Below are 27,586 nucleotides of genomic sequence, written 5' to 3' on the forward strand. Positions count from 1 at the left end.
TGTGTAGTTTTTCTTCTTTTAGTCAGCTAGTGTAATGAATTATATTAATAGATTGTGTACTGTTAAACCAATCTGCCATTCCTGGAATAAATTCAACTTGGTCTTGAATATTTCTTTTTTTTTTTTTTTTTTTTTTTGCGGTACGCGGGCCTCTCACTGCTGTGGCCTCTCCCGTTGCGGAGCACAGGCTCCGGACGTGCAGGCTCAGTGGCCACGGCTCATGGGCCCAGCCGCTGCGCGGCATGTGGGATCTTCCCCGACCGGGGCACGAACCCGTGTCCCCTGCATCGGCAGGCGGACTCTCAACCACTGCGCCACCAGGGAAGCCCCAGTCTTGAATATTTCTGGCTTCAGTTTGCTATAAAAACTTTTCATCTAAGTTTATGAGTAAGAATGGTCTACAGTTTTCTCCTGTTGAATTGTCCTTGTCTGGCTTTAAAGTTATACTAACTTCATAAGATAAGAGGGATCAGGTTCTTTCTTCTATTAAATATTTTCTCAAAGAGTTTGTCTATAAAACTGAACTCTGGTAGAACTTACCTATAAAATCAATTGGGCCTGATGCTGTCTTTAAGGGAAGATGAACTATTGGCTCAATCTCTTTCATACTACAAGAATATGTGAGGTTTTTTTTCTTCTTATATCAATTTTGATAATTCCTACTTTTCTAGGAAAATCAGAAGTACACAATTAACTGACATTCACAAACATCAAATTCAGAAGTTTTGGGGGGCATTAGAGAACAAGTTAAAATGTATAGCAAATTCACTAAATCAGATCCCCAAATCCAAAATCCAAAATGCAGCAATGGTGAAAGATGATCAACTGACCTCTACCCCACCAAAGATAACAGTGACAATCAGATCTGCCAAAAGCCCCTCATAAGTAAAGAACCAATGAAAGTACCATAACATTGATGACATGTCTATTTTCTTATACTTTTTTGACATTTTCACAAATGTATTTAGAGTGCTTGATCTTTGGAGGGTAACGACTTTTTAATTAATCACTTATTGTTACCATCGCCTTCCTTATCTTCAGCAAATTATAGATTAACTTCTAAACTTTTTTTTTTTTCAATATTCCTTTCTGTTTATAGGAAACAATCTTCAGTTTGGTTCCATTTTTTTACTTTTGTCCCATTAAATTAGTAGCCCAACTTCAGGAAGATGTTGGTCAAATTGCACAAAACTATGACAGCAAGTAAAGTCATGCCTCACTCTTAACTAAAATCAAACATTAGGTTTTCATGTATGTCAATCAGAAAAAAAGATTATAAATCCATATATGTATGTGCCAGATGTGCTTCGGCAACCTATCTTTTCTTCCTTTGAATTTCTGAAAAGAGAGGTGAGGTAGAGCAAATAGATTAAGGAACTTGTAAGTTAAAAATTTACACAGGGGACTTCCCTCGTGGTCCAGTGGGTAAGACTCCACACTCCCAATGCAGGGGGCCTGGGTTCGATCCCTGGTCGGGGAACTAGATCCCACATGCATACTGCAACTAAGAGTCCACATGCCGCAACTAAGAGTCTGCATGCTGCAATTAAGACCCAGCACAGCCTAAATAAATAAATATTTTTTAAAAAAATGTACACAGCATCGCTTCATGACACCTCCAATTAACTCCCCCTCCAGTCAAAGCCTCACACTAGAGAACTGTTGTTACTTTAAGGAGTACTTTAGAATTTTGGAAGAAAAAAATTACTGCCTGCTACATTTTCTAAAACACCATAAGGGATTTGGAATATAAAAGTTATATTTTCTACAAGCCTTCTAAAAAGTACTCAAGTTAACATTTTCAGACAACAATAGCTGTCTTAAGAGAAGTGACACCTGTTTATCTTCAAGACCAAGATAAATTCAATCAGTAGTCACACTGAGCTCCCAAACTGCTACCAAGCAACTCAATAATCAACTTCACAACTGAAAGGAATTTTCAACGTCAACTAAGAAGCCCCCAGAAGGACACTTAAATGGCCTATAAAATATTTTTTTAAGGCATATGAAAGAAACAGTAAATGTCAAGAAGGTGTAATGTGAGGAAAGTACTGTTTAGAAAGAGAGTGAGAAAGGAAGTGGGGGAGGAATTCATTAATTGAGAAGAACAAGGAGGAATACTAAAGAAAGAATATGTGACAGTCTCAAAAGCATTCACAGATGGTTTTCAACTGCATCCAATTTTCCCTAAGCTGTTAAGAGGTCATGTCCAATTTTTTCACTCTGACATTTTACAAGTTCCTGCAACCTCCATCATCATGGCGTTGGTAGAAACAGAGTTAGCCAATTTCCCTAAAATATCAGCCCAGGCAAACAAACTAATCTAAGAACCACTATGTCTACCATTTCTTCTCCCCACTGAAATAGACACATTTAATAGAAAATATAAAGATGGTACAATAAGGAGGTTAGGACAACAGGAAGTTGAAAACAAAGCTGAGAGTAAAAACAGACCTGAAGCAAGGAGCTCACTCCCTTCTCCCTTGCCTAGAGGGAAACTTGTAGCTTAAGGATGTAACAGCATCCGATCCTGAGGCCTGAGTTATAAGCTCTGCTTAACCGGCAAACAACGCACCATCTCAAAGTGCTCCGAATACAGTAAGATACAATTTTCCTCAAGGTTTTGTGAATACTTCAAATGTTCAAATACTTCAAATCACATAATGAGTCCAGGGAAACCAGTTAGCGGGGATTTCCCTGGTGGCCCAGTGGTAAAGAATCCGCCTTCCAATGCAGGGGACGCGGGTTCGATCCCTGGTGGGGCACTAAGATCCCACATGCCGCAGAGCAACTAAGCCAGTGTGCCACAACTAAGACCCGATGCAGCCAAATAAATAAATAAAGAAATAAAATAAAGAAACCAGTTAGGGACTAGAAAGTACTTGGCACAGAACAGTCAGTTGTGCTTTCTTGATGCTGTTATTTTTAACTGAGTACTTTTAATTGAGTCAACTACGTGACAAAAATAAAAAAACCTACACTCTGTTCCAAAGTATATCATCACAATGAATCTTAATTACCTAGTAGCTTTCTGTTCACGTTTGTTGAGAATGTAAAAGCAATTTTTTTAAAAAAGAGACAGTATACAATGAACTTGCTATATATTTCACTTCTTTTATAGTTAGTGTTAATTTAAAAATTATTGCTTTTCCATTCTTCCAGAACATAGCAAAATAAAAGATTTAAAGGATATTAAAAATAGAAAAGATTCCTTGAGTTTTGCTTCTATGTTTTAGGTGAGGATCTGGTTATCTTACAGAAGAAGATTATTAACCAATGCTAAGAAATAACATTACAAGGTGAACATGAAATTAATGATCAAACTCTTCATACTCAGAACTCACAGCAGACAGATATACCATCTAACAATTAGTTATCTATACTGCCTTTGAAGGACTGTAAACTAGGCCAGAAAGTCTGCTAGCCAAATTTCTCCTATCAGTAATATGGAAGTTTATTGGTATTTGAAAACTTAGATTACCTACAACCTTTTAAAAAGATAATGAAATCTTCTAGTTCTTAAAGGAAAAAAATATATATATCACAAACATGATGCTATAAATAATGCCTACTTGTGTAAAAAAAAAACTGGCCAAAATTTATGATATCAGCTGTTGTATAATTTGATAATTTTATAATGCTTACCCACAAAAAGGATTATTAAACTAGGAATTCTTTATAATATTTTTTTATCAATAAAACTTGTATCAGTCACATATTAAAACAGACTAAAAAGCCATTGTACAACTAATTCCAGGGGTCCAAATTCTTATAAACATGCTCACAAATATTTAATATAAGTGCTTTTCAACTTTTACCAAAGATACAGCACCTGGTTTTCTGTCAGAGACAGATTTTAGGGAAGTTTAGCAATATGGAATCAGGTGGCCAAAGTTCAACGCTACCCACTCGCTGTGTAATATTGATCAAGCAGCTAAACAACTCTGTGTCTCAGTCCCTTCATCTGTAAAAATGGAAACGACAGTGGTTCCTATTTTATAGCGTTGGTTTTTGTTATAGTTTTGGGTTAATAGTATTGTAAATGAAATAACCCAGGTGCAGAGTTTAGAATGGCGCCTGGCATAATAAATGTTGGCCAAACATCCTTTGCTACATTTTCACTTTTCATGGTTCCCATTTTCCCTAAACAGACTACCCTACCAGCAAATCAACAATAAATGGTTTAAAATGAACTACAGGGGAAAAAAAAAAAACCCTTTAGAAAAAAAGTGTATCTCTTTCAAATTAATTACCTAGTTTGGACTTCAATGGCCCAATATTACCTGTAATTGAATTCTTATGACTTAGCTCCAACATTTTTAAAAACTTGAAATGTGTAAGATTTTTAAAAAATTACTAAAAATCTTGAACATTCCTGGAACACTCCTTTTAGGACAGGCTGTTCCTGTTAATTATTTTCTTGGAGAGTCACCTAAGTGGACCTTTTAGTTGTGTAATAAAAAGCAAAGACAAAATAGAGACATAGCTATAATGAGCTAAAATGTCTGCATGATAATGAAAAAATTGGTCTATAGCACTATTTTATGAATTGACACAATTTCCTAAACAAAAACAAAGAAAGAAATGGGCAATGGACATCTCACTGAATTGTTGACAAATTGTTGAAAAATGTATGTAACACAAATAAAAGATGAACGAAATCACAGGATGAAGAACTGACCTTCCAAAGGAAGGATGTGGATATCTGAAGAGTTTTTATTTCCATAAGAGAGAGGAGGAGGTACGGCGGGCAGTGGGGGGGGGGGGGGGGGGGGCCGGCAGAGGGAGGGGGAAGGGGAGACAGAGACAACACTCTGATTGTTCTTGTTTATCACGGACTAGTTTTTTGAAAGAGCGATCTTGGCACAGGCAGAGTTGACTCTCTGTAGATTCTCCTCCTAACTTGCTCTAGACCTAAAGACCCTTCCTGATTTTTATGCAGATGCCTGTTTGTCCCACATGTACTTTTCTGGAGGCAGACTTATGGGCACGCAAAGAAATTACAAGGGGATCAAGAGAGATCAGAGCAGAGGTGGGAAGTTGAGTTGGACATTCTCTAAGATTTTTTTTTAAATTTCATATGTTCTACCCTAATTATTAGTTACAACTCATAAGTGGATTTAGCCAGTTTTGAAAAATACTTTCTTTTCTCCATGATTTATTACAGTAGCCCTACCTCAACACTAGAGGATCTTGACATAGGATTATGTAAATCTCACTAACTGAAGCCATAAGATACAAGAGAATTATCCTTTGAGTTCAGGTAATAGCATAGTGAAGACTTTTCCCTGTATGATTTTATTTTACTTCCTAGTTTTAGTAAAATAAAGTCCTATCCCCACTGGAAATTCTGCCCTCTTTTTTTTTTTTCTTCCAATTTTATTTAGATGTAATTGACATATATCACTGTATAAGTTTAAGGTGTACAGCATAATGATTTGACTTACATACATCGTGAAATGATTATCATAAGTTTAGTAAACATCATCTCAAATAAATACAAAATTAAAGAAATAGAAAAAATTGTTTTCCTTGTGATAAGAACTCTTAGCATTTACTCTCTTAACTTTCATATATAACATACAGCACTGTTAATTATATTTATCATGGTGTACATTACATCCCTAGTACTTATCTTTTAACTGGAAGTTTATACCTTTCGACTGCCTTCATCCAATCCCCCCCCGCCGGGTCTCTAGTAACCACCAACATGATCTCTTTTTCTATATTTGTTTGTTTTTGAAGTATAATTGATCTACAACACTATGTTAGTTCCTGTTACACAACACAGTGATTTGTACTACTATACATTTCAAAATCATCACCATGATAAATCCAGTTAATGATATGTTACATATTATATGTACAGATATTATACAGATACAGATATTATATAGTTATTGACTATATTCCCCACACTGTATATTTCATACCTGTGACTCATTTATTTTGCAACTGGAAGTTTATACCTCTTAATCTCTTTCACCATTTCTTTCTTCCACCCATACCCCTCCCCTCCAGCAACTGCCTGCTTGTTCTCTGTATCTCTAACTCTGTTTCTGTTTTATGTTTGTTTATTTGTTTTGTTTTTTTAGATTCCACATATAAGTGAAACCATACAGTATTTGCATTTCTCTGTCTGACTTATTTCACTTGGCCTACTACCCTCTAGGTCCATCCATGTTGTCGGATGGCAAGATTTCATTCTTTGTTATGGCTGGGTAATGTTTCATTGTACATATGTACCACATCTTCTTAATCCATTCATCTATTGATAGGCACTTGGGTTACTTCCATATCTTAACTATTGTGAATAATGCTGCAATAAACATAGGGTACATATATCTTTTCTAATTAGTATTTTTGTTTTCTTCGGATAAATACCTGGGAGTGGAATTGCAGAATCATAGTTCTATTTTTAATTTTTTGAGGAATCTCCATACTGTTTTTTTTATAGTGGCTGCACCAATTTATATTCCCACCAACAGTGCTTGAAGGTTCCTTTTTCTCCACATTCTGCCCTCTTTTTCTTTTAAAGCATCAACATCTCATTTAAGCTAGCGCTGCTATTTGTGAATCTCAAACATAAGTAGAGCTGTCACACCACAGATCTGAGCTTTCCAATAAATGCTGCTTCATTCCATATGTTCACACTGCAATGTTTGTTTCACAGCAGAGCTCATATTTCACTTTATTTCAGAATTTTGTTTCAGCACAACTGCATATAATATTTTTCCTTTTCCCTTTAAAATGTAACAAGAAAACAACGAATCCAAAATATAGTTTAGAGCGAAACAAAAATAAAAGTGCAGTTAATGGTAGAACTGGTGGTTGTTTTCAAAGGCTGACCAGCTAGAAAATTCAAATTCCTTTGGATTACACTGACACATAACAAGCATACCTTGAGCTAGCTGTATCAGAAAATGCTTCTATCACCTACTTGACAACATATGGCTTTGCCAGAAAAGTTGGCATCTCACACACCCAGTCCTCCGATATGTTTCACACTGATTATATCAAGATCACAGAACTATACATTTTGCAAAATAAAAAGGTGTGTAATAAGCTTTTGGCATTCGCAAGAGATCATTTACAAAACTCGTAAGAAACTCTATGGTTTGTTCTCAAAAATAATTTGGTATAATAGTTTTAATTATGTAATTAACATGAAATATATTTCCATACATGCAAAGATACTTTTCTCCTAGAGTTTTCAACATGAGCTTCCCATGCATTTCTGAGATGGATCACTGAACCACTATTAGTTCATCTCCTAATAAATGCTTCAATACTATAAGCTTAATCAGACCGTAAAAGAATACCTACAAAAATGTGTTCCATTTTTCTTTTCATTATTTTAAAATATGCCCCCAAATATTTTGCATTCTACTTGCCAGATTCAATGGGGAAAACAGCCATTAAAAAAGAGCCTCCTTTTTCTAATATATCAGATAAAAAAGAGTTGCAAACAGCTTAATTGCCGTTTTCTGATGACAGTTCCTAGAAGAAAACAAAAGAAAATCTATTTTTCAGAGTGCTATTACGCCTCCGTTATAAGATGAACGTTTAAATTACTAAAATGATGTTCATGTCCATGCTGCGAGGTGAGGGCTGAGGGGGCACTTTCATTTTTACGGCAAAAGAAAAGTTTTCCTAACATTCAATTTGCTTTGTAACAACCTTCAGCTAATTTAAATAGATTTTATTGCACAAATAGAGAAAATGGGTGTTGAGAATCCTAAACCTGACCAATTATATTTTGGATTAAATAAATAAACAAGAAGAAACAACATGGTCATCCGAAATCTGAGTAACACCCCACACAGGAAATCCAGTTTCATGTGCCCCCTTAGCTGTGTACTTTGTTTCCTGAGATTAACTATTGCTATATTCACAACACATTAAAAGAGTCAAGGGAGCTTATGGGCCCTGGAGACAGATGTGCTGTGGTTTCCTGTTCCTTCGCTCGCCAGCTATCTAGCCTTGGGCAAAATGAGTCACCTTCTTGAGCCTAAATCTAATCTGTAAAAAAGAGGATAACAGATACTTCATTAAGAGGGTGAGAGGATTAAATAAAAGAAGGCGTGTAAATTCCCCACAGAGCAACCAGCACATAGTAGGTGCTGGAAGAGTTCTCTCCCCTACCCCACCCCTCCCAAGCCCTGCTCCTTGGCCTTCCACCACTGTTAGACCACCCAGGCAAAGGAATGTCCAATACGTAAAGTCATCCGGATTTTGGATTCCCTCACATCTCCTAGATGCTTATTAGGTCTGTAATGATACTCCTACTTTCATTCCTGATACTGGTGATTTTTGTTTTCTCTCTCCTTTTGTTGATCAGTCTTAATACGGGGTTATCAACTTTATTAATCTTTCCTAAACACTAATTTTCTCTTTCTTTTTTCTTTGGTTTTTTAATTCCTCCATTGTCTTTTTGTTTTTTTTTTTTTTTTTTTTTTTTTGCGGTACGCGGGCCTCTCACTGCTGTGGCCTCTCCCATTGCGGAGCACAGGCTCCAGACGCGCAGGCTCAGCGGCCATGGTTCACGGGCACAGCCGCTCCGCGGCATATGGGATCTTCCCGGACCGGGGCACGAACCTATGTCCCCTGCATCGGCAGGCGGACTCTCAACCACTGCACCATCAGGGAAGCCCTGTTGTCTTTTTTTCTATCTTATTGATTTCTGTTCTTATCTTTATTATTTTCTTCCTTCTACTTACTATAGGTACATTTTGCTTTTCTTTCCTTACCTGAAGGCGGAAACTTTGCACACTGCTTTAAGGTTTTTTTTCTTCTTCTTTCTAATATGAGCATTTATAGTTACGCACCTTCCTCTAAGCACTGTTTTAGCTGCTCTGCACAAATTTTATTTTGTGTGTTGACTATTATTCATTTCACAAGATTTTACAATTTCTCGTTATTTCTTCTTTGACCTATCATTACTTAGAATTGTATTTTTAATTTCCAAATATGTGTTTATTTTCTAGGTCTTTCATGCTACTAATGTCTAATTTAATTTCGCTGTGGTCAGACAACATATTATGAACAATTTGAAATGCTTACATCTTATTAAAAGCTGTTTATGGCACAACATACGGTCTACCTTGGCAAACATTCTATGTGCACTAAAAGAATGTATGTTCGACAGTTTTTAGTTACGGATTTGAGCTACCATCTGGTAGTGTTCCTTTCAACCCGAAGAATTTCCTTTACTATTTCTTGCAGAACAGATCTGATAGCAGTGAATTCTCTCATTTTTAGTTTATCTGAAAATTTTTTATTTTTCCTCTATTTTGAAGGATAGTTTGACTGAATACAGGTTTCCAGGCTGTTAGTTTTTTTTTTTTTAACATAACGTACTCCATTTTATTTTATTTATTTTTGGCTGTGTTGGGTCTTTATTGCTGCATGTGGGCTTGCTCTGGTTGAAGCAAGCAGGGGCTACTCTTCGTTGCAGTGCATGGGCTTCTCGTTGTGGTGGCTTCTCTTGTTGTGGAGCATGGGGTCTAGGCGCGCAGGCTTTAGTAGTTGCAGCACGCAGGCTCAGTAGTTGTGGCTCACGGGCTCTAGCGCACAGCCTCAGCAGTTGAGGGCACACGGGCTTAGTTGCTCCGTGGCATGTGGGATCTTCCCGGACCAGGGCTCAAACCCGTGTCCCCTGCACTGGCAGGTGGATTCTCAACCACCGCACCACCAGGGAAGCCCCGTTAGGTTTTTTTTTAATTCCAGTCCTTTAAAAATGTCATTCATTGGCTTTCATTGTTTCTGATTAGAAATAAGCCACCATTTGTAGTGTAATCCCCTGTATGTGATGTTTTAGTTTTTTTCTCTGGCTGTACTGTCTTTATCTATAGATTGTATCTATGTCTTTGGATTTCCTAGCTTTCTCCTCTCCTTCAATTACAACATAACCTTTGCAACGGTATTAATATAATGTAATTGAGGACCACTCTCATCATCATTTGAAAGAGATAAAAGCCAATATAGAACAATTAAAAAGAAAAAGAAAATCATATACTGAATTTCTGTTGAATGATTACTGAGTTAGTGATTAAAATTACAGGAAAATTTTAATCACATGCCACCAAATGTAACAGTTATCTATGAAACTAAAAGAGAATTTTTTCCTAGCTACTTTCATAATTACATAAATCAGCATAGCTATATTTATATCACAAGTTCTAAATGTTATTCAAATATGATATTAAGAGGAAGATTAAAAAAAATAACACCACCACCGTAAGAAACTGCAGTCACTTATCCAGGGCATTTTTGTCCTATCTGGACCAATTTTTCTATTTTTGTTTGCTCTGTAAGATATTCGAAGCTATGGTCAGAAGTACATGATTTTAGCCTCGTGTTTTTTTGACCACAATTACATTCATTCAAGGAACAAGAAGGTCCCTGAGGATAGAGAAGAATGAAGGGGGCAAAGAGGGTTAGAAAATAAGGAGTTAGGGTTTCACTGTAAGGATGACGGGACACCATGGGGACAAGGAATTGCCATGATCTCATCTGCACTTTGAAAAGGCCATTCCAGCTACTCTGTAGGAAGCACTTATGAAAGGAAAGTGATAGTTCAGAGAAGAAAGGTGGTGGTTTTGACTGAGGTAGCAGAGGTACTAAGTTAAATGGTCGGGTCAGAGACTTGTTTTTAGAGTCGTGCTCCTCCTGGTGTAATGAATACAGGGTGTAAGAGAAAGTCAGGCCTTTATGAGGCTTCCCAGGCTTTTGTCCTGAGGTAGGGAACACTGAGAAAACAGTAGTGGGTTTGAACTTTTTTTTCTTCCCCTTTGAGACACTTACTCGACAGCCCGATTGAGATAGGAAGTAAGCAGTTGGAAATTTTGGAAAATGGAGAAAAGGATAAAGGAGAAAATGAAAATCATTCATAATATATTCCCTCTACCAAGAAATAAAAAAACATCTGTTAATATTTTAGAATATATCTTTTGAACCTTACTAAATGGATCTGAAAAGTAACCTTCTTTAAATGATTTTACCAAAGAGTGACTATAAAAAGCAAATATATATACATTACTATGTATAAAATAGGTAACTAATGAGAACCTACCGTTCTTCCTTGAGTAGCACAAGGAAGTCTACTCAATGCTCTGTGGTGACCTAAATGGGAAGGAAATCCAAAAAGGAGGGGATATATGTATACATATAGCTGATTCATTTTGCTGTACAGTATAAACTAACACAACATTGTAAAGCAACTATACTCCAATAAAAAAAAAGGCAAATATAATTACAGTGTACAGCAGAAGTCCCTTTTGATGATAGTTATTTAGCATCCAATGGTTTCCCTGAAAAATCCCAAAAGAATTATCCATCAGTAAAAGTAGTAATATGTGGAATAGTATGTCATCCCTAAAAATAGTCAAGTAATCTTTCTACTATAGCAAAACAATATGCTGTATGAACTGACCAACTATACCAAGTGACAAATTATTTGTTAGCTATTTATCACTTAAGATTACAAATGATCACTATTTGACAAAACTTATTATTATCACTATGTTTTGTTCACTCCTTGATCTTTCTTGCAATTAATCAGTGCAATTTGATGATTACTTCACCTGCTGATATAACGGCAGGCTTACCTTTTGAACGAAGGGACAAATTCAACATTGTACTGTATACAACCCTTAAAGGGCTCATGGAATCAATGAAAAGACGACTGTTTTTAGCTAATATTTTAGACTACACAATGAAATTTAAAATGCAACCATATTATTTAAAATGCCTTACTGGAATCATTTAAAAAAAAACCAAACACTCCAAGAAACTCCCCTCCCTCACAAAAAAAAAGGGAGGGGGTTTGAAAATTTTAGAAATATATGTATCGGCCATTCAATAATTCCTTAGCAATGAGGATTTATGCCTAGTTTATGCCTTCTGTCCAAGTTAGGAAGATAAAGTGTATGACCATCTTTTTTCCACTACCACCTCAAGTCTTCTCTGTTTCTTTGACAAGCTTCCTATCCAGACAATAGGAAATGAGAATTGGTGGAAATGAGAACAACTATTTTAACAGTGGGGCTATTAGACCAACAGGCGTGGGTCTAATTTCCCATCTCCCTACCAGTTCACCTCTCCTTAGCCTGACATGGAAGCTGGAACTCTATGGTCACTTACTGTACATACTGAACATTTCTTTAGATAAACGTACCCTAATACAAACATCTGCTCTATTTGATGTACAGGTGACCAAGGGCTTCATGAAAACCAATGGAAATATGAAATCGCACTTAAAATGCTTGACTTGCATACAGCATGAAAAGATCAATATTATTACGGGTGATAATACTCCACTCCTGTGACACCGAAAAACACAATAAACTTTCACTAATAAAAGCCTTCACTAATAACAAAGGACTTCAGATTTTATCTATGAAACAGTTATCAATTTAAAATGTTATAGACAACAGAAAGACTGTTGGCTTCACATTTGTTAGGCAAAGGACTTTCGACAAACTAGTAGTCACCTGATAAGCCCACCGAGCCTTCCCAGTATCTCAAGGGAAGCATCTCTAATTGTATAACATGGAATTCTATCCTCGCAGAAAACATTGTTTTAAGGCTGTTTGTCCCCGAGGAAAACAAATTCATTACCCAGGTAGCAAGTGAGCTAAGCCATCCTTCTAAAAGAACCTTTTTAATAGCAGTAACACAATGACGATGTTAGTAATAACTCTGCTTTACACTCTTAGTTAAAAGGTGCTTCATCGGTGAACAGCAATACCTTGTCCTAATTTTCAGCAACAAGGCAAGCAGCAAGAAAAGTCATACTACATGAACTTTTCAAGTACTTAGCAAATTTCTTCAAATGGCATAATCAACATTTCAAGATGAGATTTCTTTCTTCCCCTCAGGACATTTGTTCTGAAGGAAAAAAATGAAAACCCGGCTTATTCTTAGGAGAAATCATTTTATAATGTTTTATGGACCCCACTTGTTTTTTTTCTTCACTTGATATTTGGAAAAGAATGTCTTTCTTAATTATGTGTCAAAATGATCCCCCTCATTTCAACTTTAGCAAATTATCCTCTAACAGCATCATTAAAACTACTGTTAGCTATGCTATCCTTGGAGGAAATTAACAACATAGGCAGAAGTTTCATATATAACACCCTATTCCATGATACCGTTTTAAAAAACCATTGGTAAAAAAGTTAATTCATATATCCTTTGGTGGGACGCCCACACACACTTTGTACTGATAGATGATCCACTTTAGAAATGCTTTTCAAATGGTATTAAGTAATTTCATAATTTTTAAAAATATCACTTTAGATCAACCATGTGAAAAGAAAATATATGCCTACATCCAACCTTATTCTTTCACCTTCTTCCAGTATTACAGGGTACTTCTGATTCTTGCTGACTAGGATGGAGAAGGCTTTCGTAAGCACACACTACCTAGAATGATGCTTAGTTAGCCCCTGGTGAGAGCAGAATCATAGCTTTGCTGCAAAGATCGATGGGTTTGGCGAGACCAGCATGGAGAATACTAGAGAATACTATCAGGAAAAGAAAATAGAAAGAAAGAAAGGGAGGGAGGGAGGCAAGAAGGAAGGAAAGGAGAGAAAAAAGATTCTGTGGTTCTCTGAAGGGCTAAGAAGGCATCCAGGTGGCATCCTCACCAACAGGAGGACTTAGCTTCACCTGTGGCTTCCATGACTCAATGTGAACCAACATCCTAGTTTTGTAAAGCACATGGGTTTTGTTAAAATGAATACTGTATTTAACTTATTAGGTAAATTGACAGCTGCATACATAATAAAACATTCCATCATATTAAAAGACTATTTTATCAACATTTGTATAGTACTTCATTATTTCTAAGGTGCCTGAACTATGTTTTTGGAACTGCCACAGGAAAGCTGGTTTTAATAAAGTATAGGACTGTGTGATGTTGGAATATTATTCACAAAATACATTCAGCTGGGTCTGCTGCGCACACTTCGGTAGAAATCTATGCCCAGAAAAGTTCATGGTTAAAAAAATGAAGCATAAATTTATTATCAGAGTGCAGAGGCTGGAGATTCTTCCATAATGAGCTGTAAAGGTAAGACTAAGTTTCAATTTTCTTAACTGCTAATATAGAAATAACCATTGGTACTATTTTTAAAAGACAAGCAGAATAAAGGAGAAAAGTGGTGCTAGAACATTTAAAAATACAAGCCATCTCAGGGAGAACTGAGATTGACTGGTCCAGAAAGCATTCAATAATACAGGCATAGCAAGTATTTTATACTATCTGTATTCTAAGCTCTGAATTTAAAATTGGACCAGGACAGAAACGCAGAAATGTAGTTATTATGAGGTTAAACTAATCCTATCAAAAGAGAAAATAATCAGAGCTTGTTTTAAATAATAGTACATTGTGGATGTTATAAACATGAACTATGAAATGTTAGTCATCTCAATGACTTCTTAAAACACAAATATTTAGATGCTCCTAAAAGTATACTCATGAATTATCATTTTCGCCTAATAATTTTGATTAAGACAAATTGATTCTTGGTGCCATCTGCAGTATAAAACTATGATCCTTTCAAGGATTAAAAACAGAAAGGTGTGCCTCTTCAAACGGATCAAGAATTAAAAATAAAGCCCCTTCTTCAACATGACTTTAAAGAAAATAATCAAATATTCAACACTTCCCCAATCAAATGCAGTTTTTTCAGACATTTCTGCAAATTAAAACAACCTCTTGAACACTTTCACTAACAATGATAGATTTTTAAAATCAAAACAGTTTTAAGCTAGATGATTTCTGCTTATAGCTTTCCTTTTCAACTGCTTGTTTGGGTGGTTAAGTGCTGATTGTAACTTGTCTTAATTTTTCACAAGTGTTTAGATTCAAATTGAGCAGAAAATTCATTAGCAGTAGTTAATTTCTATTTTCATGTCCACTTTCAACTCAACTGTGTTTTGGCGAGCTATGAACTCATTCATGGAAAGAGATGATGGGCCTTTTAACAACACGTACACTAATTGGAGCTATAAATTTAATTACTTGAGATGACCAAAATAAAATGAGTTTTCAACAACAGCAACTTTACTGCACACCAAGAGGCATGACAAAGTAGCTGAGAAATTTAGTTCTATCTCCAGGAGGCCAACCAGCCCCTAATTGATAGTGAACACAATGCTGATAAAACCTGCCTAAAATTTCTTGCCTGATTTAACATGCTTCTCCGTATTTGCCTAGGACGTTGTACAAGGTGGCCAAAAGGATTGGCCACATCATGGATACAGGCTCTGCTGTCTCTCATTTACAAAATTTTAAATAACCTTATTGTAGTTTGAAAAATATTAAGACAAGGTCGTACATTACAAAATGATTTTTTTAAATACGAGAAACTGTTTCACACCAAATAAGGAAATGAAATATTTTAAATCAATTATAATTTTCTTTGGGAATACAACCAGATATTAAAGAATTACTGCTTCAAAAGGCAACTACAACTCTAGGTGCTGAAACACAATTTAAAGGTACCATATCATAGAAATCACTAACTTTAAAAAAAAATTTTTATTTTATATCGGAGTATAGTTGAGTAACAATGTTATGTTAGTTTCAGGTGTACAGCAAAGTGTTTCAGCTATACACTTACATGTATCTGTTCCTTTTCAAATTCTTTTCCCATTTAGGTTATTATGGAGTATTGAGCAGAGTTCCCTGTGCTATACAGTAGGTCCTTGTTGGTTATCTATTTTAAATATAGTAGTGTGTACATGTCAATCCCCAAACTAACTTTTAAAAGAAAGTAATGCTTTCCTTCTGAGAACCTATTTTACTTGTTGAACAGTCTGTTCATGCTATGAAACTTCATTGGTAACTATTTAAATGTAAATGTCTTCTATAGCCTCACTAGACAATTACGGGGAGGAAAAAAGCAACACTAGGTTATTCAAAAGAAATAACACTTTGCCGAAAGGACGCGAAATAGAAATTTGAAAGACAACGGCACATAATATCAGTGCTCCTTTTGGAGGTTAACTCAACAAATACAAAGCAAATTATTCTGGTGGGGTTAGGGGACAACAAATTGGAGTGGTGATATACAAAAGGCCAACAGTCCAGTCTAGCGGGTTTTGTAACTAGGAATTTCTATATACAACGTAAGGCAGCAAGAAGGTCACTCTTCAAAGAAACTGCTAACAACAGTGATGCTCTAGGGGCAAACAATTCATTTAAATTATTTATCAAGTGCCGGCTTAGTGCCAGGCAGGGATCTTAGGCACCAGGCTTACAGGAGCAGACATGAAGCTTGCCTTCTATCGAGGCAAGAAGGACACTAAATAAATCAATGAGAAACCTGCAGACATTTCAAGGGCTATGAGGACAGGAAGACAAAATAATGTGATGGAGGAAACCTCTGCGTTACGGAGCTACTGCAGATGCAGCATCGGGGACCCTCGGTGGAGGGGCTATTTCCAAACTGAGGTTACTGGAGAACCCACATACTCCTTTAAATAACATCTACCTCGTGATTTAGGACTACACTTTTATAACATAACCTTTCAGTTGAGCACATTTACTTTTAAACCTTCCAGCAGAGTTAATTTTTTCCATCCAACTGGCAGATCAGTTGGTCTTAAGAGGGATGGACAGGAGTGATCTTGGGACACCACCAAAAGGACACAACAAAATACTAACCAGAGGTTACAAAACAGGGAGAAAAAAGTGCAGGAGGTCTGGTGTGAATGCACCTTTGAATTCAAAGGGGATTACTTCTGACTGGAAAAAGAATGACTGTATGAGAGAAACTGAGCACTTTATCATTACCCAGAGAGATGGAATGCGGTTGATCTTTTTTCTGACTAGCTTACGTCCAGAAAGATTTCAAAAAGATAGATAGCGATCCATCGTAAAGCTAATACCAAAAGGAGGGAAGAAAAATAAGCAGGGGACCCAATGTTAGTATCATTACATACCAGTTAGTCTCAGTATCACTGACTGTTTAACACAGCAAAATGAAATAATCTGAATATCCCAACATTATGGTGCTTTCACTTTCATAATGAGAGCAATGAATCAAATATACCATGCAAGTGGGGATAGAACTAACCTGCAGAATGGCCCAATCTACGCAGTGGGGTTTCTCTGGTTTTAAAACTATCCCACATCACGAACCTGAGTATTACCACTATGAATGACAATGCCCAAAACTCAAACGTCCATGATTAAGAAACACGCCGTGAAATATGAAATTTAAAAAAATGAACTCAATGAGCAAAATGAGCTTTCTTATTTAAAACAATTTAGGAAGAACTCAAAGACTTACCATGCCATGTGGGAGAGACATCTAATTGTAAGAAAGCTCTTAATTCTATAAATTATGATATACGTACATAGAAAATAAATTATGAGGAAGAAAATAAAAATCAACAGAAGTCTTGTTTTGAAGATTTTTCTCCTATGCCTATATCAATGTATAATTTGTTTTTCTTTTCACACAGTTGGGCAAGTAAAACACCTGCAGGCTAGCCTAGTGAGTTTTTCATTTAGTATTACATCCATACAAATGTTACAATGTTGTTAACTATTCTTTTAATGATTTTAACAAATCCACAATGTTCATTATAATTTATTCAACTATATTCCTGTTGTAACTGATATTGCTTCCAATATTTTATTAATCAATTGAATGGCATGGAGGACAATGCCCTTATCCATTCTTGTAACTCCAAAGTGAGTAACTCCAAAAGCAGAGTTTTGATACACATTACCAAACTGATTTTCTGGAAAGATGAATCAATTTCCACATTTATCCTGCACCATCTCAACACTAAAATTTTTAAGCAGTGCCACTCTTATGGGTAACAAAGAAGACTGATATCCCATTCTGAAATTTGCATTTTTAAAACTATTTTAATTTTAAAATAGTTTTAACTAAAATAGTTTTATGTTTACTAGCCATTAATAGTTCTAAAAACAATCCGCCTCTGACCTTTAAATACAGGGGCTACTAATTTCCTTATTGATATTTAGGAATGTTTAATACAGGACACATATCAATTTTTTGTCACATGTTCCAACACTTTCCCAGTTGTCATTCTCCTTTCAGTTGTGCCTGTTTTTTGTCACACAAATATTTTTCACTTTGGGCAAATACATTAATCTGTGATAATATGATTGATCCTATTGCTTTTTAATTTTTTGCTCAAGAATTGCTTGCCCATCTCAATATCAGTTATTGTCTACATTTTTCCTTTAGATTTTGTGGTTTGGTTTTCTTTTCTTTTTCTTTTCTTCTTTTTTTTTTTTCTGGTTCATTTAGAGTTTATTAGGGGAATAGAAAGCAAAGGGCAGATTTGAGAGAGACTGAAAACCTGATTGCTAGATGGGATGGAGGTGGAAGGGAGAGGATGGGCATGGGGGGAGGAGGTGAAGGGAGCGGGGGAGTTAAGGAGACTGCCAGAGAGGGCTTCAAACTGAGAAAGTGGCATTTCAAGCTGAGCAAATGACACTGAGAGATTGAGCCCATTTCCAACTACTTTATTCCCCTCTCCCTTTCATTAAAAGTCACGTTTCTTGAAATAGTGGTCTACGTCTCTTGCTTTAATTCTTCACCATTCACTCACCAGCCCCAATGTAACGGGGGCCGCATTTGCTTTCACCAAAGTCACCAATGTCTTCCGGTTGCTATACTCAAGGTACAACCATCAGTCTAGCTGACAAACGTGGATGCATTTAATGTTGTTGGCCACCTATTCCATGGTAAAAGTCTCCCTGCTAGTCTTCTGTAATGGCTCTCTCTTCCTCCCTTCCTTCTCTCTGGACATTCCAACTCACCCTCCTTTATAGCTCTTCCTCTCTTGCTCGTAAATGTGGGTGAGGACTCCTTCTTCACCAAGTTCCCTTCTTAAGACTATCCTTTTCCTGTGTGATCACACCCATATCCATGACCTCAGCCATCACTATAAGATGATGAGTCCTTAATCTTTTCCTATACCTTAGAATCTCTCCAGAGCTGCAGAGACACATTTTCCATCCCCACCTCAAATTCTACAAGTCTAAAATTAATTCATCATCTTCCATAGACGATGTGCTTAAACCCGTTTTCCAATGATAGTCCCCAAGTCAGTGAAAGGGTACCTCCATTCAAAATTCACCCAACCTAGAAATCAAGCTAAGCCTTCCCTGCCCGACTCCTACTTAATCAGTCAGCAAGTCTTTCTTTCATACTCTTCTTCTCTCTCTAAAATTCACCTTTCTCTCCAACCCCACTCCTGTGTCCTTGGCTCAGAAGACCCTTAAATTACTCAAATAGTTTCTTAATTAATCTCTGTGACTTCCTGCCTCACCCCTCCCAATGTATCCTTAACATAAATGCCAGAGGTCTTTCTAAATTGTAAATCTTTCTATGTTAATCTCCTACTTAAAATCCTTTAGTTACACCCCTTTGTCTTAAATAATGATAATTGTGACCATTGTTTTTTGAGTTTGTATTACTACCTTTTTACTAGGAAGTTTATAAGGTGTATTTTAAATACATAAATAATGTATTTAAACTGGAATTTATATCTATGCGAGCTGGCTTTACTCTGTCCTGTCAGTTTCCTCTACACAAAAACGAATTACTTGCTATTACATGTAAGATTCTTTAGAATCTAATTCTCACCTACCTGTTGATACTTACCTCATGCTACAAACCTCACATACTACTCTTCAACCATACCAAAACCACTGTAACCCCCAGAATATCATATCTTTTTTTCTGCCTCCTTATTTATATTGTGCCCTCTGCCTGAATCCTCATCCACCTTCACTCCTCCAAGAGTTAACTCAACCATCACATCTGAGTTAGGCGATCAAGTATTTAATAATCCCACAGTCTTCTGAATATTCCTCTATCCTAGTATGTACCACAGTATAATTATCTGTTTAGCATCTATTTCTTCTACTGAACTCTTAAGTGTCTATAAAACAAGAACTCTATTTCTTGAATGAAAGGCCCAAATTAAGGCTATGCCCAGAGTATTCAATAAAGGCTGGTTGTACAAATTAATTATCATTCAGGAAATGTCTAGTAGGCCAGTGTGATCACTGTGATACTAGAATCATAAAAGGATATGAAAAATAACATTGGAAACATCGGTTTGGGCAGCTGAGGATCTTGACCTAAAGATCTTATTACTCCAGAGAAGATCTATTGGAGGTTTTCAAACAGATGATGGACAACATTTGATGTGTCCTGTAAGAAAATAATGGATAGTAAAGTGATAAGACGTTAGAGGCCAAGATAAGAAGACAATTTAAGAAGCCCAGAAAGATGTGAGGAGAAACAGAATTCATTTTGAGATAAGCTGATTTCCAGAAACTGGCAGATATCCAGGTGCTGATGTCTACCTTTTCTCCCCGTTTCATGTTAAAATCCTTCCACATAAACCATTTTATCATACAAATTTCTTTTTTTTTAAGGATATAGAGTTACAGTTTTATTATTTTTACTTATTTATTTATTTATTTTTGGCTGCGTTGGGTCTTCATTGTTGCATGTGGGCTTTCTCTAGTTGCGGCGAGTGGGGGCTACTCTTTGTTGTGGTGCGTGGGCTTAGTTGCTCTGCAGCATGTGGGATCTTCCCGAACCAGGGCTTGAACCTGCCATTGGCAGGCAGATTCTTAACCACTGTGCCCCCAGCGAAGTCCACAAATTTCTTATCCTTACCAAAACTAGCATGAAATTGGAATTCTGAGTCTGAGGCCCAACAGGCAGAGCCAATCTTGAAGGTTTCAGATTTGAAGACTAGCCCGGCAAATGGTTGAGACTGCCCAGGAGAGAATGGGGAGAGGAAGAAGAGTGCTGATGGGAGAAGCCTGGCCACCTGTACACTAATGAGCAAAGGAGAGAGAGACATTGAGGGAGACAAGGTGGGGTCAGGGCAAGGGGGAGGACCCACAGAGTGAAACATGGGCTTAACCACAAACAGTGATACAGCACATCTATCCATGATGCATCCCCGGAAAGATTTAGTCTTCGGTTCATATTTATGGCCATGGAAGCTGTTTACTGAACACTTGATAGGCTTCAGGGCAAAATTCCATTTTAAAAAGGTCATCGTGTATCTGAATAACTCTATGTTGAACTGCTTTTCTGATGCTTTGGCTCCATCTAGATAGATGATAGTACACGAGTATGCATTTCCCGATCGCTATTTTCGTTGTTGGCAAATGCTTTGAATCACTAGTAAAATTTTAAATAGTAATAATATTATTAAATTGCAGTAAACTATTCACCAAATTACTGCCCTTATAGCTTCCTCTGATGACTCCTACTTTATCAACATGGTAATTTTATTTAAACATATTTTCCACAGTGTAAAAATCTCAAGACCATTTAAGACCTTATCCCTCTTCTTCAGATTGACGTTGGTAAACAGAGTGCTGGTAAATTTGGTGGTAATAATAAGTTTATAAGAAAAAAAAATTCTTCTGCATAGTCCTTTCTAACATGAAAGAGTGAGAAAAGCAAAATTCCTTTACTTGAAAATTAGGAAAGTTTCCTTTTATGCGATGATTAATGTAAACCCTATAAAACCCTCTCAAACTTTTAGAATATGATTACCTTAAAAATATATGTCTGGGCTTCCCTGGTGGCGCAAGTGGTTGAGAGTCCGCCTGCCGATGCAGGGGACATGGGTTCGTGCCCCGGTCTGGGAAGATCCCACATGCCGCAGAGCAGCTAGGCCCGTGAGCCATGGCCGCTGAGCCTGTGCGTCCGGAGCCTGTGCTCCGCAACGGGAGAGGCCACAACAGTGAGAGGCCCGCATACCACCAAAAAAAAAAAAAAAAAAAAATATATATATATATATATATATATATATATGTCTGTATGCACAATTTCTGAGTTCTTATCCTACGAATAGAGACTGCACAGAAAGGATGGAACAATGGTATGGAAATTTACCATACTCTCCAATTGGACTCTTTATTGCAGACTTATTGCTTCCATGTGTTAAAAAAAAAAAAAAATTCAAACCTTTAAGCCAACCCCAATCCCTAAAATTTTTGGCACTCTTATTAAGCACTGAATCCAGAAAGGAAAAAAAAAAAAACAACAAACATTTTTTGTATTATTATCCCAAGCTTATCAGAGTCAAGATTTAGTTCATCATTATGGGAATGTATTAGAAATTAAAAATAAAGATTGGTTTCTACAAGGCTTAAAGAAAGTACACTGATTAAAGCTACTAAAATGCCAGGAATTATTTGGTCTTAATATTCATAAATAATGCTTATTTTGAATACTTCATTGGAGAATTATAATATAAATTAATTTGGGCAAAATATTTAAATGGATGAGGTTAACATATTCTCTTTTGCACAGTAAAATTTTTGGTTTTTTTTTTTAAGCTATGGTTACATAAAGCTGAGGAATACAAACATCACATCAAACTAAGTCATATAATTTTCCAAAACAACGAAATCTTTGCTCAAACTCCACAGTGAGGTCAATGAATTAGCTAAACTCTGTTGTCTCTGCACTTTTCCACAAATCAAGTTCTTTTCCAAGTTTCGGTATGTGTCAAAGGAGAGAAGGAAAAAGTTCCCTCACCCCAAAGTGAGAACAGATGGGAATGTAAAATTAGATGGGAAGAGACAAGTGAAGCTTTGGATGACTGACCAAGAAATCTTCCCCAGAGGAGAGCCAGATATAACAGACCTCACTCAGCTTGTTCCACCTCCCAGTTTGCTTCCAAATTAATCCAATAGGAATGCAAAGCAGTTCTCAGATTCAGTGGATTGGTTTTGATTTTTCTAAGCATTTTATATAAATTTTATGAAGAAGCTATTGATCAATATAAGTTTACAATGTTATGTGTAATTAATATAGTCTCCTAATCACTTTTGTGATTTTCACTTACTTCAAACTGAGACTAACAATAAATATTTTTTTAAATAATAAAATAAATGGTTTATGAAAAAGAAGCAACGGGCATGAAAATACTTGTGTACACTGAACTCCTTTTATGATAGAAGAGCCATCTGCTATAAATTGAAAAGTTATATAAATAAAATATGAACATATTTTATATTCATTCTTCTCATATTTTATCTAACTAAAAATAATAAATAGTAAAGCCAGCAATACTTCCCATAGCTAGCAAAAAAAAAAAAGTTCCTTTACTTGATATTCATTTTATAGAGCATGATATAATTTTTCTATCTAAAAATATCAATTATAAACTTAAAGAAATACTGTCTAAAATGCTGTATTCTCTTCAGGATTTTTAATATGGGAATTAATTTAAAATTTGAGCAAAAGAGAAAATGGTACTCTCAGTTTTTAATGTATTAAAACAGTAGTTTTATTGTTAATAATCATTCTCTTAAAATATTGTAATATTAAGAGCAATTTTGTAAGATTAACCATGAGCTTTCAAAGAGCTATCAAATACCTTCCACAAAACAATGGTTTTGGAGCAGATTGTTTTTGCGTGTGCTTACTTTCACATAAAATTTACATTTGTTGATACAATGAGAGTAACTCAGCATTTTAATCCATAGTGCTCAAACGTATAGATCATTCTCACCCCTAATTTCAAACTTCTTTAGGACAACAATGAAAAGTTCTCTATGTACCATTTCCCTGCCCTTCCAGAAAATTGCTTTCAAAATCTTAACCCTGCTTTATCTTCTTCAATGTTACAAAGTATACACAACCAAAAAGAAATACAGAAACATGAACCGTTCCAAGTGGTGAAAGCAGCTGCACCTCACACTTAAGTGATTTCAGTTCAAAGAAGCCCAGGCACTTGGATAATTTGATACAGGCTTCACTTACAATAGGGAATGAGGCCTTCCGTAAAGAAGGTGCTCAATACAGTATGCTGCATTTATTGGAATATGTGCATGAAACAATTACTGAAAAGTAGATTGTATTATTCAGATTACCCTATATTGTATGCAAACATTATTACCAAAAAAGCAAACAAACAAACCAAACACACAAAACAAAACAGAACACCAACAAGGTGTCTAGTTTTTTTTTTCCTTCCTTGTCAATAGATAAAAGCCACACAGGCAAACATTTGGAAATCCAATGTTGATTATATTTTGTTAAAATTCATTTTCCACACTTTCCATTTGTACAAGTAAAATCTGATTAAGCAAAATCAACTGTGAGCATTTTGTAATTCTTCCTCATATTAATAAATCTAAATTCTAATTCCTCAAAATATCAAACTAAGACCTCTCTACAAATTTTACATTATTTCCGTAATTTATTTTGTGGTTAGTTGGTTGAAAGATTTAAACATGGAAAACAGAGAACATCTTATAACGAATCCAACTTCTGTCTTCCTCATGGGGTGGGGGTAACTTTGAATAAAGAATGCATATGTACATACTCAATATTTACTCAAGACTCCTGTCCTAGTCCCAAATCTTCCACTTAATTTTAAAATCAGGTCAATCACAAGCACTTTGAATGAGAAACACTCATCTGTTAAAGGAATCCAGCTGGTTTGGGTCAGGATTTCTCAGACCTCAGACACCCAGGATCAGTGGGCATATTTTGGGAGTCTGAGTCTTATAAGGTGTGGTCTTTGTTTTGGTGTCTTCATATTATGAAAAAAAATATGACCATATTCTGTATAATCTCTTTCACAACCTTAACCACTGATTACTATCATATAATTTCAGGATCTGCTTTTGATACAGTGTTTATGATCTTGATGGTGTAAGCTTTTTGTTGTGACTATATTTAACTCACGATATGACGTTCCTCAAACTGGAATTCACAAATGTATTCTTGGAGCCCGAGAGACAATTTTCCTTTGACACGAATCCACATATTATTCAAGACCAGTAGACACTAGGCTAGATAATCTTTCTAATTCTTTTCCAAGCCAAAAAATATGTTACATTCTATGCAGCTTATAGTAATCAATGGAATTCAAATTTTAAAAGCACGTCTAGAGAAAGTGGACTTTAGTTGTAATTTCTAATTCCATGTTTATTTACTTTCCTTTTACATTTAAATGCAAGTGAAAGTTTTGAGATAACAATAAGATGACATTCAGTGGGCAAAATGAAACAAAGCTGTCAGATAAAGTTCCATTAGCAACAGCCAGATGGGTTTAGTGGACCACATATTAACTAGGAATCAGAAAATCCCAGTTTCTCTTTACAGTTTGCCTTTGACTTGAAATACCATCTTGGTGTTAGTGATTCATTCTTGCAAGCCCCCCCTTTTTTTTTCTTTACAGGGATAGTACATTAGGCTACTCAATGAATAAAATGCACGGTAAATACCAGGTATTTATGTTACACAATGATAAGCAATATGTTTCAAATTGTAGTCTCTATAATAAGGAAGACAACAAATCTACAAAACTCAAGTATTTTCTTAATTTTGTTAGTGAAAAATGTATACCACATGTAAAAACAACAGCATAATTTTTTATCATAATTATGAATTCTTTTGATCTAGTTTTTAAAATATTTATGTTTAAATTTGATTCATCTAATTTTAAAATATTTATAACATTGTCAGTTCATACTTAAAGATATTTTATTGGTAGAAATCATTAGTGCTCATATATCATAATTTTATATCAAGTTTTTAACCATATACTCTTAAAGAAATTTTCAATTTATATGTATCTTAACAATAAAATCATCTTACCACCAGTAAAGAGAAGTAAAATGTTTGCTAGCTGCAAAGATACTCTGAATTTAAAATGCATACAAACTTTCCATTTAAAATATAGTTATTTAACTTTTAATTTAAAAAGTTAGGAAAAATGAAACATTTAAGTCATCTTATTCCCATCTATGATATAAATGTGAATGAAAGTTTTAAGTAAAAATCCTCCATAAAGAGGTTTGTAGAATTTTTTCCTGATATGCAGCATCTTAACTGAACCCTTTTTTAAAAGAAATGTTTTTAAACCATTCCTAAAGTGTCGCCAATAGCATATGATTAATCAGATTAATGAATTAAATTATTGATTGTGAAATTTGTTACTGAATTTAAATTACTGACTTTTGACAGATTCATTTTTTCTAAGGTGAAGGCTGTTTAAATCAATTTTATAAATCAAACGTTTCATGATAAGATTCATCATGATAAGTTTTATTAAAAGAGAAATATCCCATTCAAATTTAAGAGTTTTCTTTTCCTCTTATCCTAGCAAACATAACTGACATTAGTTTACTAAGATTATTTCAAACTTCCTTCTTCCTATTAAGGAATTTTCAGCTTTTAAGATTTCTTTTCTAGAAGATGTAATTAGACCATTATCTAAAGGACAGTGAATTGGAGTCAGACGGGAAAATGTACTTTTCTAAACAGTGCATGCTTTTATATATTGTGATAAGTAATTTTGTTCTTGGAATAGACACATGCAAATGCACAAACGCATAGACACATGCAAATGCACAAACGCTCACATCAGTGCCAAAAAGTTACTCTACCTGAACCGTCGAGCTGATCTCAGAGGCAAAGCCGCCCGTCAAGGGAGCCTCGTGACTAACTAGCAGCCGCCCTGTTTTGATCACAGACTGAAAGAGAAAAGGAAAGTCTGATGTTGAAGAGAATACATATTTTCAAGTATATGATGGTAGTTTTGATTAAGTAATAAAAATAAATTATTTAAATCCAATAAATAATTAAAAATTAGCAATTCAATTTTATGCCAAATAAGCTGTAACTCCCTTTCAGCTGGACTGTTCTTTGATTTTTGCAGTTAAAAAAGTTTTCAGTAGCTAATCCTAGTGCAAAAGAAAAATGAGATTTGTAATTCTATGTATGTCATTAAAAATGCCTTCTATTATATTTTTGTGTTATAAACTGAATGTATTTCACATTTTTGTATCTGAATATCATTTTTTTCCTCATATAGCTCTAAGAATGAAAGTGCCTTTTTGTTCCTTTGGGAGTATATTTGCATATAAATAAATAGTCTTAGGACATTTTTTGTGTGGAGAAGGAAAACACAAAAATAGAGTGTAAAAACTGTAGCAAAGGAAAAGCTCAAGCCACTAGACATTCAAGGAAACCGAGCATGAAGAAATCACCGGGAAAGTAAAAGGGTTACAACTCTTCGTTCAAGTGTATTAAAATATGGTTAACGACCACAACTCCATTTTAAACTAGAAAATGCCACAGAAAATAAGGATGTATTCTCGACACTGGCTTGGTGTGGTTGTTCCCACTGTGCATGACACACTCTGTACAATAATAAATCAAAAAGTATAGCTATGATATCATAGCAGGATGCCAGTGTGGAGGAAGGTAAAAAATATTAAAACCAACAGCAAGTTACTGCTTAAAATATGTTACCCAGTTACCATATTATTACAAAGGAGAAGTCATAATTTCTCCTCTACATTTCTAATAATTTTGTATCACCTTCTTTAAATTCTACATTACTCTTCTAGGAACATGAAATAAAAATCTTCCAAACAGAAAACTTACAGGCAGACCTGGTTTTATTGCCCTTCACTTTACTGTGCTTTGCACATAACTGCAGTTTTTACAAACTGAACCCTGCATTGTAAGATGATGGTTAGCACTTTTTTTTAGCAATAAAGTATTTTTTTAAATTAAGATAT

The 27,586-nt window shown here is 35.4% G+C and overlaps 1 protein-coding gene across 4 annotated transcripts in view; it reads right to left on the minus strand.

Moving 5' to 3' along the window:
* The window catches only part of BCKDHB (branched chain keto acid dehydrogenase E1 subunit beta), a 287,088-nt gene that overhangs the window by 86,545 nt on the left and 172,957 nt on the right, over positions 1-27,586 (minus strand). For 3 of the 4 annotated variants that reach the window (XM_060030308.1, XM_060030307.1, XM_060030309.1), the window contains exon 9: positions 26,447-26,533. The exons of the other annotated variant lie outside the window; for it this stretch is intronic. In XM_060030308.1, coding sequence (XP_059886291.1) covers positions 26,447-26,533 — 87 coding nt within the window. The remainder of the gene's footprint in view (positions 1-26,446; positions 26,534-27,586) is intronic. 4 annotated transcript variants of the gene reach the window in all.

This window comes from Delphinus delphis, chromosome 14 (genome assembly GCF_949987515.2).
Source record: "Delphinus delphis chromosome 14, mDelDel1.2, whole genome shotgun sequence".
Lineage (NCBI taxonomy): Eukaryota > Metazoa > Chordata > Mammalia > Artiodactyla > Delphinidae > Delphinus > Delphinus delphis.